Source organism: Mus caroli, chromosome 5 (assembly GCF_900094665.2).
Source record: "Mus caroli chromosome 5, CAROLI_EIJ_v1.1, whole genome shotgun sequence".
NCBI classification, from domain to species: Eukaryota; Metazoa; Chordata; class Mammalia; order Rodentia; family Muridae; genus Mus; species Mus caroli.
In genome coordinates, this window is record NC_034574.1 from 107,281,821 (window position 1) to 107,295,555 (window position 13,735).

The 13,735-nt window shown below is 48.8% G+C and overlaps 1 protein-coding gene across 1 annotated transcript in view; it reads left to right on the forward strand.

The window, feature by feature from the left end:
* The window catches only part of Myo1h (myosin IH), a 74,081-nt gene that overhangs the window by 32,957 nt on the left and 27,389 nt on the right, over positions 1 to 13,735 (forward strand). The window contains exons 6-12 of the mRNA XM_029477700.1: positions 2,250 to 2,429; positions 6,077 to 6,175; positions 8,152 to 8,265; positions 8,635 to 8,706; positions 9,550 to 9,669; positions 12,300 to 12,367; positions 12,961 to 13,066. Of these exons, the coding sequence (XP_029333560.1) occupies positions 2,250 to 2,429; positions 6,077 to 6,175; positions 8,152 to 8,265; positions 8,635 to 8,706; positions 9,550 to 9,669; positions 12,300 to 12,367; positions 12,961 to 13,066 (759 nt within the window). The remainder of the gene's footprint in view (positions 1 to 2,249; positions 2,430 to 6,076; positions 6,176 to 8,151; positions 8,266 to 8,634; positions 8,707 to 9,549; positions 9,670 to 12,299; positions 12,368 to 12,960; positions 13,067 to 13,735) is intronic.

Sequence of the window (13,735 nt, forward strand, 5' to 3'; positions counted from 1 at the left end):
GGGAGGCAGAGGCAGGCGGATTTCTGAGTTCAAGAACAGCCAGGGCTACACAGAGAAACCCTGTAAAAAAAAAAAAAAAAAAAGAAAGAGTGCTGGAACTACAGACATGGGCTGAGAATCCCAGCCCAGGCTCTTACACTGGAGAGCACTTTGCCTCTGAGCCAGTTACCATAGTTCTGCCTCTTGATGGTCAAAAATGACATCTGAGAATGCTGGGTGTGGGTGGAGACATGGATGGCTAGGAACCCACACCCATTAGGACCCATTAGAAAATGACCATTGTGCTGGGCAGTGGTGGTGCACGCCTTTAATCCCAGCACTTTGGGAGGCAGAGGCAGGTGGATTTCTGAGTTTGAGGACAGCCATGTCTACAGAGTGAGTTCCAGGACAGCCAGGGCTACAAAGAGAAACCCTGTCTCAGAAAACCAATAAAAGAAAAAAAAAAAAAGGAAAGAAAGAAAGAAAGAAAATGACCATTGCTCTAACATAGACTCCTGTATACTAAAGCTGTGCCCATGTTATCAAGAGTACATCCAAGCATTGTGGCACACTATCCCAACACATAGGAGGCTGAGGCAGGATAGCCATGGATTTGAGCCAGCCTGGGCTACATCGAGTTAAGGGATCTGCTTCAAAGCCTGAGGCTCTAAGTTTGATCACTGAGACCCACGTGGTAGGAGAGAACCCACTCCTGAAAGTTGTCCTCTCACCTCCACACAAGTTCTGTGGCGTGAGCATGCTTCCCCCCTACCCCCCCAGATATAATTTTTTAAAGGTGGACAGCTTTGTCTACAGCAAATAGGTTTCCTTAATGTATCATGCTGACTGTGGAAAGCCAAGATGTAACATATACTATGCAATGGTAATTATAGATACAATGTAGTTATATACACTGTAGCCCAGATGGGCCTGGAACTCACTACAAAGTCCAGGCTGGCTTCAAATTCTTGGCTATTCTCCTGCCTCAGCCTCCTGAATGCTGGGTTCTGTGCCACAGAACACTGGGTTATGTAACAACAACTTTACTACACAGGAGCCTATGTTAGAGCAATGGTCATTTTCTAATGGGCTCACCGTGAACCAGAGAACCTAAATGTGTGGGGTCCTAACCATCCACGTCTCCACCCACACCCAGCATTGTCAGCTGTGATTCTTGACCATCAAGAGGTAGAACTGTGGTAACTTATTGAGGCCTTTAGATAACTATGGAATTGAGGGGCTGGGGAGATGGCTCAGTGGATAAAGTCCCTTGTTGCTCTGCCTGATGTCCAGAGTTCAATCCCCACATAAGCCACATGTTGGGAGGGGGGATCTTCCTCCTGCACATGACTGATCCTCTGACCTACACACCCAACTGAGGAACATGCGCCTTCCCCCTCCCAACACATACACAGCTATACAAATGTGATTAAAATATCTAATTTTTAAAAATCTGTATCTATATATGTGAGTGTGTGCCACACAGCTGTGTCTGAAGACAGTGACAGTGTACTCATATACATAAAATAAAATTTAAAAAAAATCACTACTGCGATTCAGTAGAGACGCGGTCCCCTTTCCAACGAGTGATGCTTTTATTGATTCAGAGTGTTGTTAATGAGGTTAGAAGGCCTTGACCTCACACCACATACAGAAATTAAATAATGTGGGTTTGGCAGGATGGTTTGGTATGTACAAGCACTTGCTACACAAGCCCGATGGCCAAGGTTAGACCCCAGGAACCACTACGGAGTGGGGAGGGAGAAGAGGGAACCAAACCCTGACGGTTGTTCTCCGATCTACATGTGCGTGCGTGCGTCCCTGAGCACACATATACACAACAATAAATACAAATGTTATTTTAAAATTAGCAGGCTGGACCATAGTCTGGAACATTAAACAGTAAAACAAGTAGAGAAAATATGTCCCCGATCTCAGACTGGGCAAAAACTGAGCCTAAGGAAAAAAATCAACCTTTGACCCCGAGAGATTGCTGTTCATTCAGATTGTAAAGCTGCCACATTGGTCACCATGCGTCCCTGTAATTTTAGTGCTTGGGAGACCAGGCAGGAAGAACATGAGTTCAGGGCTAGCCTGGACTACACAGTAAAGCTGAAGTTAATCTGGATGACCGAGACTCTCCCCTTCTCTCCCCTGCCCCTTGCAAAAGCCACCTAGGCTACTGCAGTGGGAGGGGCCTGCAACGGGAGGGGCCTGCAATGGGAGGGGCCTGGCCGGGGCGGTCACCTGCATCTTGTTCTGTTTTGAAGGGTGTACCTGTAGGCGGCCACATCATCAGTTACTTGATCGAAAAGTCCCGAGTCGTCTATCAAAACCACGGCGAGCGGAACTTCCACATCTTCTACCAGCTGCTAGCGGGCGGTGGAGCGGAGCGCCTCTCCTCCCTGGGACTCGAGCGAGACCCCCAGCTCTACAAGTACCTCTCGCAGGTTGGAAAGACCAGTAACCGGCTTCGGTGGCCTCTGGGAGGACGGGGCCAGGGGTGTCTGATGCTCTGCTTGCACTCTCTCCCGTGAAGCTTGGCACAAGCAAGCAAACTAACACATCTTCTCTCCTGATTGACAGCCATCTCATCTCAGGAAGGCAGCCCAGTGTCTAGTTCCTCGCAGAAGTTAGAACCAGTTGAACAACCTTAGAAACAAAGAGAGCACCGCCAGGGGTAGAGAGCAGTGGCCTCTTGCACACAAATCCCTAGGTTCGAAACCCAGCACTAGGTGAAGAAACAGATGTTGGAGCTCACCTTCGAATATTTAGATTCAGCCCTTCCCGAGTGGGAAGGTCCCGGTTTTGAGTCCCAGGGCCACACATCCTTCTCTTAGATCTGAGACATAGCCAAGGCTAGCTAACACATAGTTAGCTGCTGGGGTGGACCGTGACAGGCATGGCCGTTCCTCTCTGCCCACATCAACGGATCTGAAATCTCTCTCTGCCCTCTGAGAGCTCAGCTGCAAACGGGAAGCAATTCCAGCCGGTCCCTCGAGGGGGCCTGGGAGCTAGCGTTGTTGATGGACCTTCAGCGTTTAGCTTCCAGGCTTTGGTTTTTTTCTGCAGACAGGGTTCGGAGATGCCTGGGCTGCAGGGGGGTGGGGGTGGGGAGAGAGAGACAGAGACAGACAGAGAGACAGAGAAAGAGAAAGAAAGAAAAAGAAAGAAAGAAAGAAAGAAAGAAAGAAAGAAAGAAAGAAAGAAAGAAAGAAAGAAAGAAAGAAAGAAAGAAAGACAACAGACAAGCAAGCCCTTAGGGGAAAAGCTTGAATGACTTAAAAAGCTGAAAAGGATCAAAGAATCGTGATGAGCTGGCAGCTGGTCCTCAGAACAGAGGACTTGGTTGGTTTTACGTTTCTTTTTAAGGACCTGATTTTCCCAGCATGGCCACGTGGTCTCTGTCATCTCTGTGTGTGATCAGCAGGGAAAATGACAGAAACCTCACTCATTTCCCCAGGCAACTTCTCTTCCCTCTGAGCATCACATCTCTGTTCTAGAGATTCACAGAGACACAGGCACACAAACACACACACGGAGACACACATATATACACAGACAGACACAGAGATATAGACATGCACACAGAAATACAGACAGATAGACATACACATACACACACACAAAGAGATACATATATACAGAGACACACAGAGATACAGACACACACAGAGAGAGAGAGACTCAGAGACACATATACACAGAGAGAGACACACAGATACAGAGATACAGACACAGACATACAGAGAGTCACATACATACACAAAGAGACACAGAGGTACAGACACACAGAGAGACACATGCATACACACAGAGACACAGATGCACACACACACCTTTCTTATAGAATTTTTTCTTGGACCTACTGCTTCAATCAAATCCATATATGCTACTAGGTTTGCGAACAGTTTTAGCAATTTGCTAGTGTGTGTTTGTTTTGACTCCATTCCGTGATACCCCACAACTGCTATCCCACAAAGCCAGGGAACTGTTCAGATTGTATTGTGCTTTGCACTGCTCTAAACCAAGTGGGACAGATCTCAGAGGGACAGGTCTGCTGGATATGCTGTGCCTGAAGGAAGCAGGAACAGATGTCATATGGGAAGGGACAGCTGCTCAGGTCCCATGGGACCCATTCCAGAACCCCTCATGAGTGGGGGCAACATCCAGGGATGTTTGAGTCTTTTATATAAAATGACGAAGTGTTTGCATATGGCCTATGTATCCTCCCATACATGTAAGTTGTCCCCAGGTCCAAATACGATGCAAATGCTGTTCCAGGTGGTTATGGGGGCGGAGGACATGGGTCAGTCAGTAAAGTGCTTGCCACGCAAGCATGGGAAACCTGATTTTGAAGCCCTTGCTGCCACATCAAAAGTGAGGAAGAAGAGGGAGGACCCTCGAGGCTCCTTCCAGCCTTCCGGTCTAATCAAATCCATGAGCTCCATGGTCAGTCAGAGACCCTGTCTCAAAAGTAAGGTGGAGGGTGATCAAGAAAGAGACCCAGCGTGGGCCTCCACGCACAGACTCGGAAAATGTGCACACAGAGAACATTGTTTAGGGGAATAAGAAAAAAGAGAAGTCTGCACATGCCCAGTGAGACGCCACTTACCTGAATATTTTTGGTCGCCTGTGAGGATATAGAACTCACAGACGTGGAACTCTGTTTTCTAAAACTGTGAGTTTTATTCTGGCTGATTCTTTGGCGGATGCTGTATATAACCCAGAAATATCTCAAGATGATGCACCTTCAGGCAACCAGCAAACCGGAACCCCTCGTACCCCAAATGCAAGACAAATTTTAGAATGTCTATACCGTTTCCTCTTTAAATTGTGACATTGTTGGGCCAGCAGCACAGACTGAGGAAAAAAAGTCACTTGCCTCAAAGCCTGGGGACCTGAAGTGTATCCCTGGCTCCCACACTGCAAAGGGAGAGAACCAACCCCTGCTCGGCTGTCTCTGATCTCCACATATGCACCCTGGCATACACTGTCCACACGCGTGTACACACATGATAAATAAGTGTGTGAAATTTAAAATGTGATGTTGGTAGCTCTGTTACTTATTTAGAAGCTGTCTTAGTCAGGGTTTCTATTCCTGGACAAAACATCATGAACAAGAAGCAAGTTGGGGAGGAACGGGTTTATTCAGCTTACACTTCCACACTGCTGTTCATCACCAAGGAAGTCAGGACTGGAACTCAAGCAGGGCAGGGAGCAGGAGCTGATGCAGAGGCCATGGAGGGATATTCCTTACTGGCTTGCTTCCCCTGGCTTGCTCAGCCTGCTCTCTTTGCCCCTTGATCACTAATTGAGAAAATGCCTTACAGTTGGATCTCATGGAGGCATTTCCTCAACTGAAGCTCCTTTCTCCGTGATAATTCCAGCTGTGTCAAGTTGACACAAAACTAGCCAGTACAGAAGCCAACACTCACAATTCATTGAGAACCCTGATCCCACCATTGCTTACTGCCTGCCAGTCTGTAAGTGCACACAGCCTCTCCTTCAGTGGGGCGGCCTCCAGTCTATCCCTACAGTGAGGAGGGCGTCCCTGAATATCCCCGAGGGCATCACAGCCATCTTCCAAATGTAAGCCCCGCTGTTTCTCTTCATGGGTCAGCATAATCCCAACTAGACAAACACCTTCCAGGTATGTGGCCAAACTGCAAAGGAAAAGGTGATTTTGGGGGCTGGAGAGATGGCTCAGCAGTTAAGAGCACTGACTGCTCTTCCAGAGGTCCTGAGTTCAATTCCCAGCAACCACATAGTGGCTCACAACCATCTGTAATGGGATCCGATGCCCTCTCATGGTGGTTTGTCTGAAGACAAGGACAGTGTACTCAGATACATAAAATAAATAGATCTTTAAAAAAAAGAAAAGAAAAGAAAAACAGGTCCTGAAAATATAGTTCAGTAGCTTTCTCACACAGGGATTTTTAAACATAAATTACCAAATAAAACTGGAAAAAAAATGATCTCTAGGTAGATTAACACCTTCTTATCTACAGTTTAGGGTTCTGAACTGAGCTAGGAACCAGCGTCTGCATCTTCCATTGTCCTTAAAATGCCACTAACCGATCCAATCGTATCACAGGGTCATTGTGCCAGAGAGTCGCCCATCAGTGACAAGAATGACTGGGAAACCGTGTGTGGTGCCTTTTCTGTCATTGGTTTCACTGAAGCCGACCTTGAGGTAAAGGCCCTGGGGTTCTGGGTGGGTAGCCACCGTGTTTTCTTGGGGCTTGGTTGATGTAGGACCACTGGACTCAGCAAATAAAGGTCCAAACCAGGGCCAGGGGGATGGTGCAGTCGGCAGAGTGAGCCCTAGAACCCGCATCAAAAGCCACGTGTAGGGGCTGGAGAGACAGCTCAGCAGCTAAGAACACTTGTTGCTCTTGCAGACAACTCGAGTTTGGTAACCAGCACCCATGTCAGGTGGCTGGGAACCCCTTAAGACACCAGTTCCAGGGGACCCACTGCTAAATAATAATAATAAAAGTCTTTTTAAAAAAAGACTTATTTTGGGCTGGTGAGATGGCTCAGTGGGTAAGAGCACCCGACTGCTCTTCCGAAGGTCAGGAGTTCAAATCCCAGCAACCACATGGTGGCTCACAACCATCCGTAATGAGATCTGACTCCCTCTTCTGATGTGTCTGAGGACAGCTACAGTGTACTTACATATAATAAATAAATAAATAAATCTTTTAAAAAATAGACTTATTTTATATAGATGAGTATTTTGCCTGCATCGACGTCTATAGATCACATGTGTGCCTGATGCCCACAGAGGCCAAAAGAGGGCGGCGGATCCCCTGGATCTGAAGTTACAGGTAGTTGAGAGGCATCTTGTGAGTGTTAGGGAATCTGAACCCAGGTCCTCTGCTAGAGAGAGCAGCATGGGGTGAGAAGTTAGAGTCCTCTCTCTAGCCCCCCCCCCAAGTCAGGAGATCCCAGCAAGGAGGAAGCAGTGGAAGGGGGTCCCTGGGCTCACTGGCCAGCCAACCTAGAGGAACTAAAAATAACCAAACAAAAGGTGGATTTTGATGGCCATGAGGTGACTGCCAAATTGTCCTCGGTTCCATGCACACAAACATGGACACGCACATGCATACACACGAACATATGTCAGGTAAAAGATAGAGCACCCTGTAACACAAGTACTTTGAGTTAAATAATGAAGACTATGAAGTATAAATATGCCTCGAGTATTTTTTAAAAGATCGAACATAGCCTATTCCAATAGTAAATGAGCATTTTGCCCCTTTTCTGTCAGCTTAAGTTTCTTCAGTGTTGTATAGAGAGAGGTTATATGGTCCTCAATTAGACCCGGTAGCATAGTCCTCCCTGGGTGATGTAGTCCTCCCTGGGCGATGTGATCCTCCCCAGGTGATGTGATCTTCCCCAGGTGATGTGGTCCTCCCTGGGTGATGTGGTCCTCCATTGGACCAGTTGAAGTCCAGTCTCGATTTATATCCATTGGACTTGCACATTGACTCTTTACTTACTCTTCAGTTTTAAAATGAATTGCATCATGGGTAAACATTGAATAGAATCTTGTCACTTTCTTCTGTTTTGATTATAACTCTGTTCATCTTTTAAGAACCAAAACGTAGTCTTATAAAATTATGATAAGATTTGAGGCCATGCTCTTGGCAAATTAAGTGGCTTACCTGTCAGGTTGGTTGGTTGGTTTTGTTTGAGACAGGGTGGTCTCATTATGTAACCCAGGCTGTCCTGGAACTAGTAATCCCCTGCCTTGGCCATCCAAGTGCTGGGGTTACAGGCATACACTAGCTGCAAGTTTGTTTTATAAATAGTGTTGGCTGTCCTGGAACTAGCTCTTTAGACCAGGCTGGCCTCAAGCTCAGAGAGATCTGCCTGCCTCTGCCTCCTGAGTGCTGGGATTAAAGGTGTGCACCACTGCTGGCTGGCTATAAACTGCTTTTACAAAATGTTTATGTGTTTATATTTTGTGCTGGAGGCTTAGTGACTCCCTTCCCCCACCACCCCCATTAAGATAATTAGCACTGGAAAGTGACCAGGGTCCATTACTATCGAGGTGGCTCTGTGAACTGGGCTGGGATTCAGGGGAGGGACATATCACCGTCAATTGTCGAGGAGGTGGTGCTGACCCCTCTGTTGCTGTCCCCTGCCTGCCCACATATCTAGAACCTCTTTGGGATCATCGCTAGTGTCCTACACCTGGGCAACATTTGTTTCAAGGGGGACAAACAAGGCTGTGCCAGCGTCCCGGATACCCACGAAATCAAGTGGATTGCCAAGGTGACCTTCCTTCGCTGATGAGCTCAGAGGGTGGGGTGCAGAGTCTGAACCCCAGGTGTCCACCGCGGTGCAAATGATCAGTACCACACTCTTTCACGGTTAGGAGGGTTAGAGCTTCGACCAGCGAGCCTGTTGCTCTTTGATTTGGTTGGTTTGGTTTTGTGATGGGACCTCATTATGCAGCCTAGCCTGGCCTTGAACTTGCAATCATCCTGGGTGTGGAGATTACGGGAAGGTACCGCCATAGCTGGCCCAGTGAGGCCCCCTTTGCCCTAAAGCACAGCAGTGAGGGAGGGTGGGTGACCCTGAACCCAGAGAGGCCACAGGCTCCGTATTGTCTCTGAATGACGACTGAATGTTTTCACGCAGCTCCTGGGGGTCTGCCCGGCTGTTCTTCTGGAAGCTCTCACTCACAGGAAGATTGAAGCCAAAACAGAAGAGGTAACAACACAGGGCAGGGGAGATGTCAGGCCCCTGCCATGGCTGCTTGACCCAGCCACAGCACTCTGGTGTCCTCTGTGGGTAACAGAGCCTCTAACCCAGCCCAGCAGGCCCTGAGTGGCTCAGCTCTTGCTGGGGTCCCAACCCCATGTCCCTGCACCCATGCCTCCATCTCCTGTCCTACCAGCCTACATTAAACCATCCCAGCTCTATCACGGTGTCTTCCCCTCCCACACACACACCACTCCTTACCCCACTCCACCCCTTAGCCCCTCATCTCTACCTTATACCCCTCTACCCACACCTCTTACCCCATCCTTGTCCCTAACTCCTCATCCCCACCTCTTACCCCATTCCCAGCCCTTACCCCTATCCCTGCCTCTTACCCTCCATCTTTATCCCTCTACCCACAGCTCCTACACCCATCCCTACCCCTTACCCCCCATCCACTCACCCCTTACCCCAACTCCCCACATGCCTCGCCCCTGCCGCACCCTTCCTCACAGGGTGAGCATGTGCCCGTGCTGTTCCCTCTGCTGGGACACCTTTCCCTGTCCCCCACCCTTCAGCCCCCAGACCCCCTGAATCAGGGGCCCTTCCCTGATCACCTGTCTCAGCCTCACAGCTGTCCTTACGGCACCCGTCACTCTCAGCCTGCACCAGGACTTGGATGTCTCCTTAGTGCTCCCACTCTGCCCCAGCTGAGCCCACACACACCAGGCCTGTGTCTGGGTCCTGGTCTCCTAACTTGTGTTCTATGCTCAGTCACTGACAGAGACTGATGTGGACACTGAGGGAGTGGCTTTTCCTGTCTGTAATGGCGTCCCTTACCCTTCTTTCCAGGTGATATGCCCGTTGACAGTAGAACTCTCTGTTTACGCCAGAGACGCCATGGCAAAGGCCGTTTACGGGCGGACATTTACCTGGCTGGTTAATAGAATTAATTCTTCCTTAGTTAACAAGGTGGGTCAACACACATTGGGTGTCCTGTTCTCATTGAAGTGGTAATGTCTTACGGTCATCATATTGTACCTGTGAACATGAACCGTAAGCTCCTCGTGGGCAGGGGTGATGTCTTTTTGGGTGTTCCATGCCTTGCACACAGTAGGCTGACAGGTGTGCACACCTGCTTGGGGACATTTGCCAAAGTCCAGTATCCACAGCACCTGTGGTAAACCAGACGGCATTTGTCTTAGTCAGGGTTTCTACTCCTGCACAAACATCATGACCAAGAATCAAGTTGGGGAGGAAATGGTTTATTCAGCTTACACTTCCATGCTGCTGTTCATCACCAAGGAAGTCAGGACTGGAACTCAAGCAGGCGAGGAAGCAGGAGCTGAAGCAGAGGCCATGGAGGGATGTTCTTTACTGGCTTGCCTCTCCTGGCTTGCTCAGCTTGCTCTCCTATAGAACCCAAGACTACCAGCCCAGGGATGGTACCACCTACAAGGGGCCTTTCCCCCTTGATCACTAATTGAGAAAATGCCTTACAGCTGGATCTCGTGGAGGCATTTCCCCAACTGAAGCTCCTTTTTCTGTGATAGCTCCAGCCTGTGTCAAGTTGACACACAAAACCAGCCAGTGCAGCTTTCTACAGCCGTAGAATTTTAATGTCTCAGGACGAGCTCCTGTTTAGCTGATGTCACCTTTTTACGTAGGAATCAGATAAGATGTGAGTTTATTCAAAGCTAGAAATCACAGCATGACTCCAGGACCTGGTGTGCAGAGTGCAGACTAGGAGGTAGTATCTCAATCCAGTCGGACACAAGAGTCCACTATGTCCCGTTAAGAATAATGGTGAAGGGCTGGTGAGATGGCTCAGTGGGTAAGAGCACCCGACTGCTCTTCCGAAGGTCCAGAGTTCAAATCCCAGCAACCACATGGTGGCTCACAACCATCCGTAATGAGATCTGGCGCCCTCTTCTGGAGTGTCTGAAGACAGCTACAATTTACTTACATATAATAAATAAATAAATCTTAAAAAAAAAAAAAAGAATAATGGTGAAGGGGTTGGAGAGATAGCTCAGTGGTTAAGAGCACTGGCTGCTTTTCCAGAGAACCCAGGTTCAATTCCCAGCACCCACATGGCAGATCACAGCTGTCTGTAACTCCAGTTCTAGGGGATGTGACATCCTCACACAGACATGCAGGCGAAGCACCAATGCATGTGAAATAAATAAAAATGGGGGGGGGGAGGAGGAGGGAAATGAGGAGGGGGAGAAGAAGCCGAACTAGATGGCTCAGGAGTTAAGAATGCTACTGTCCTTGTAAGAAGACCCAAGTTTGGTTCCCAGCATCCACAATGAGTGTCTCACAATCACCTTTAATTCCTGTTCTAGGGGACCCTGAGAATCTCTTCTGGTTTCTTTGGGTACCAAACTTGGGGGATATGTGTGTGTGCATACACATGCGCACACACTCCCACACACAAATAAATCTTTAAATTAGTAATAACAATCACATCCTCAGTTGCTATAACCAAGCTCTACAGGCTGGGTGACCGATAAAATGTAGAAGTTTACTTAGCTCAGGGCTCTGGACACTGGGGACTTGGGAGCACAGAGCTGCATCTAGTGGAGTCTCCGCCAGCATCCTGACAGGGCAGGGGACATCCCCATAGTGAGGCGGGATGTGCTAGTGAGCCTCTGCATCATGGTGGCCCTGTCTAATGACCTTGTCCTCCTAATACCGATGACGTGAGTCTGAGGATACTGATTCTGACAGGTGAACTTTGGGGAGACAAACTGAGACAGGGCATCACTGCGAGGTGCCCACCCGCGCCTGTATGAAGAGACGGTCATGCCTCTGCCTCCTCTCACCTGGGCAAGCACTTCCTGGCAGTTTGTAGGCCACTTTCATTGTTGGGTTGGGAGCAAGCGCACACCGGAGGCTGGAGAGATATGAAGCCAGGCAGTGAACCAGAAGGCAAGGTGTTGCTTGCCTAGGGAAGCCACAGACAGGGCCAGCTGAGGCCCAGCCTTAGGCCCCAAAAGTTACTATGAAGAAAAAGTCAGGAGCCATGTGCTTTGTCGCTCAGTCCCAAAGTTAGGGACAGCAACAGGGATTGCAAAGATTAAACTTAACCAGATCAGTCCCTTTCCCACTACTCTGATGGTGATGACCAGGAAGAGAGCATCACACGGCGAGAGAGAAAGATCATGGTCTGTGCAGCTCTGGTCTCTTTGTAGGAAGTTAGCAGCATCAGGTCCTCTGGGCTCTGCTCTGACTGTCGTATCTACCTGATGGTTCCCCCAGAGGCCCCATTTCCAAACCCCATAGTCAAATTTAGTTTCCATCTCTTACAGCCTCGCTGTGGGGATGGAGTTTCAACACCAGAGCCTTTGGGTAAGAGTTTGAATGGTGGCTTCACGGTTAAAAGCATATGCGGCTCTTACAGAGCATCCGTGTTTAGTTCCCGGCGGCAGGCGGCACCTATGTCAGGCAGCTCACAGCTGTCTGGAACACCAGCTCCAGGGGATCCAGTGCCCTCTTCTGGTCTCCACAGGCACCTGCAAGCATCTTTTAGTGCACAGGAAGATGCTTTGGGAGAGCCATAGTGCTAGAAGCTAATAGCATACATTTTCCCCAACTAGGATTTCACCCAAAAGACTGTGATTGGGTTGTTGGACATCTATGGCTTCGAAGTCTTTGACAAAAATGGGTGAGTTTGCCCTGTGTGCCTGCCTGCACCACCTGCCTGCACTGCCTGCCTGCACCACCTGCCTGCACTGCCTGCCTGCCTGCCTGCACTGCCTGCACTGCCTACCTGCACTGCCTGCCTGTACCACCTGCCTGCACTGCCTGCCTGCCTGCACTGCCTGCACTGCCTACCTGCACTGTCTGCCTGTACCACCTGCCTGCACTGCCTGCCTGCCTGCACTGCCTGCACTGCCTGCCTGCATGACCTATCTGCACCACCTGCCTGCACTGCCTACCTGCCTGCTTGCATTGCCTGCACTACCTGCTTGTCTGTTTATCTGCTTGCCTCTTGGTGTTAGAGTCTGCAACTGGTTTCCCTGCCCCTAGAACTACAGATCTGCAGTCCTCAATTTACACACGGTTCCCGGCAAGTGTTTCATCCATAGGGCTGCATCCTAGCCATTCACACGCTGCCCTGACCCTGTTTCCATGGGATTTTTCCAATTTATTAGTGGACTGCTCTATAGATAAAATCTATGTCCTCGCAAAGAAGTGGTTTGGTTGTGCTTGGTCTATCTGCATGAGTCATACGACCAAAACCCCCTGTATTTCTAGTTTTGAACAGTTTTGTATAAATTACTGCAATGAGAAACTACAGCAACTGCTGATAGAGAGGACGCTGAAGGCGGAGCAGGCCGAGTATGAATCTGAAGGCATTGAGGTGAGCATTGGATGTGTCTCCAAGTTAGAGAGAGAGACAGAGAGAGAGAGAGTCAGAGACAGAGAGACAGAGACAGAGTGAGAATCTGAGAGGGATGGGTGGGAGGAGGAAGAGAGGGAGGGAGGGTAGGGGTGGGTGCAGGGCTAGCAGTGGATACACAGGTTTTGAACACACTGGTAAAACACCCTACCTCCTAGCTCCACCCAGACCCCTCCTCATTTCTTGGATTGGGGACTTTTAGTTCTTCCCTAGGAAAATACTTGGGATATCTAGAAAGTATCTATAATGAGGATTTTAGAATTTGGGTTTCTTTTAAAAAATACAATTATTATAAGACTATGTTTTCATTTTAATCCCAGGTGTGAGATGTGGGGCTGCTTCAGACTGTCCACAGCAGCTGACTATGATTTGCCTCATGCTCTAGCAGGGGTGTGATTTTGCCAGTCACAGATAGCTTCTGTGATTGTGTGACACTGGAAATTCTGGGAACTTTTCAGAGGGTTTATAAATGCTAGAGCCCCAAGAGGAGGTACCGTTGGTCTCAGTTTGCTAAGTCATGCTCAAAACAAGGACTGGAGAGATGACTCATCAATTAAAAGCACTGACTATTCTTCCAGAGGTCCTGAGTTCAATTCCCAGCAACCACGTGGTGGATCACAATCATCTGTA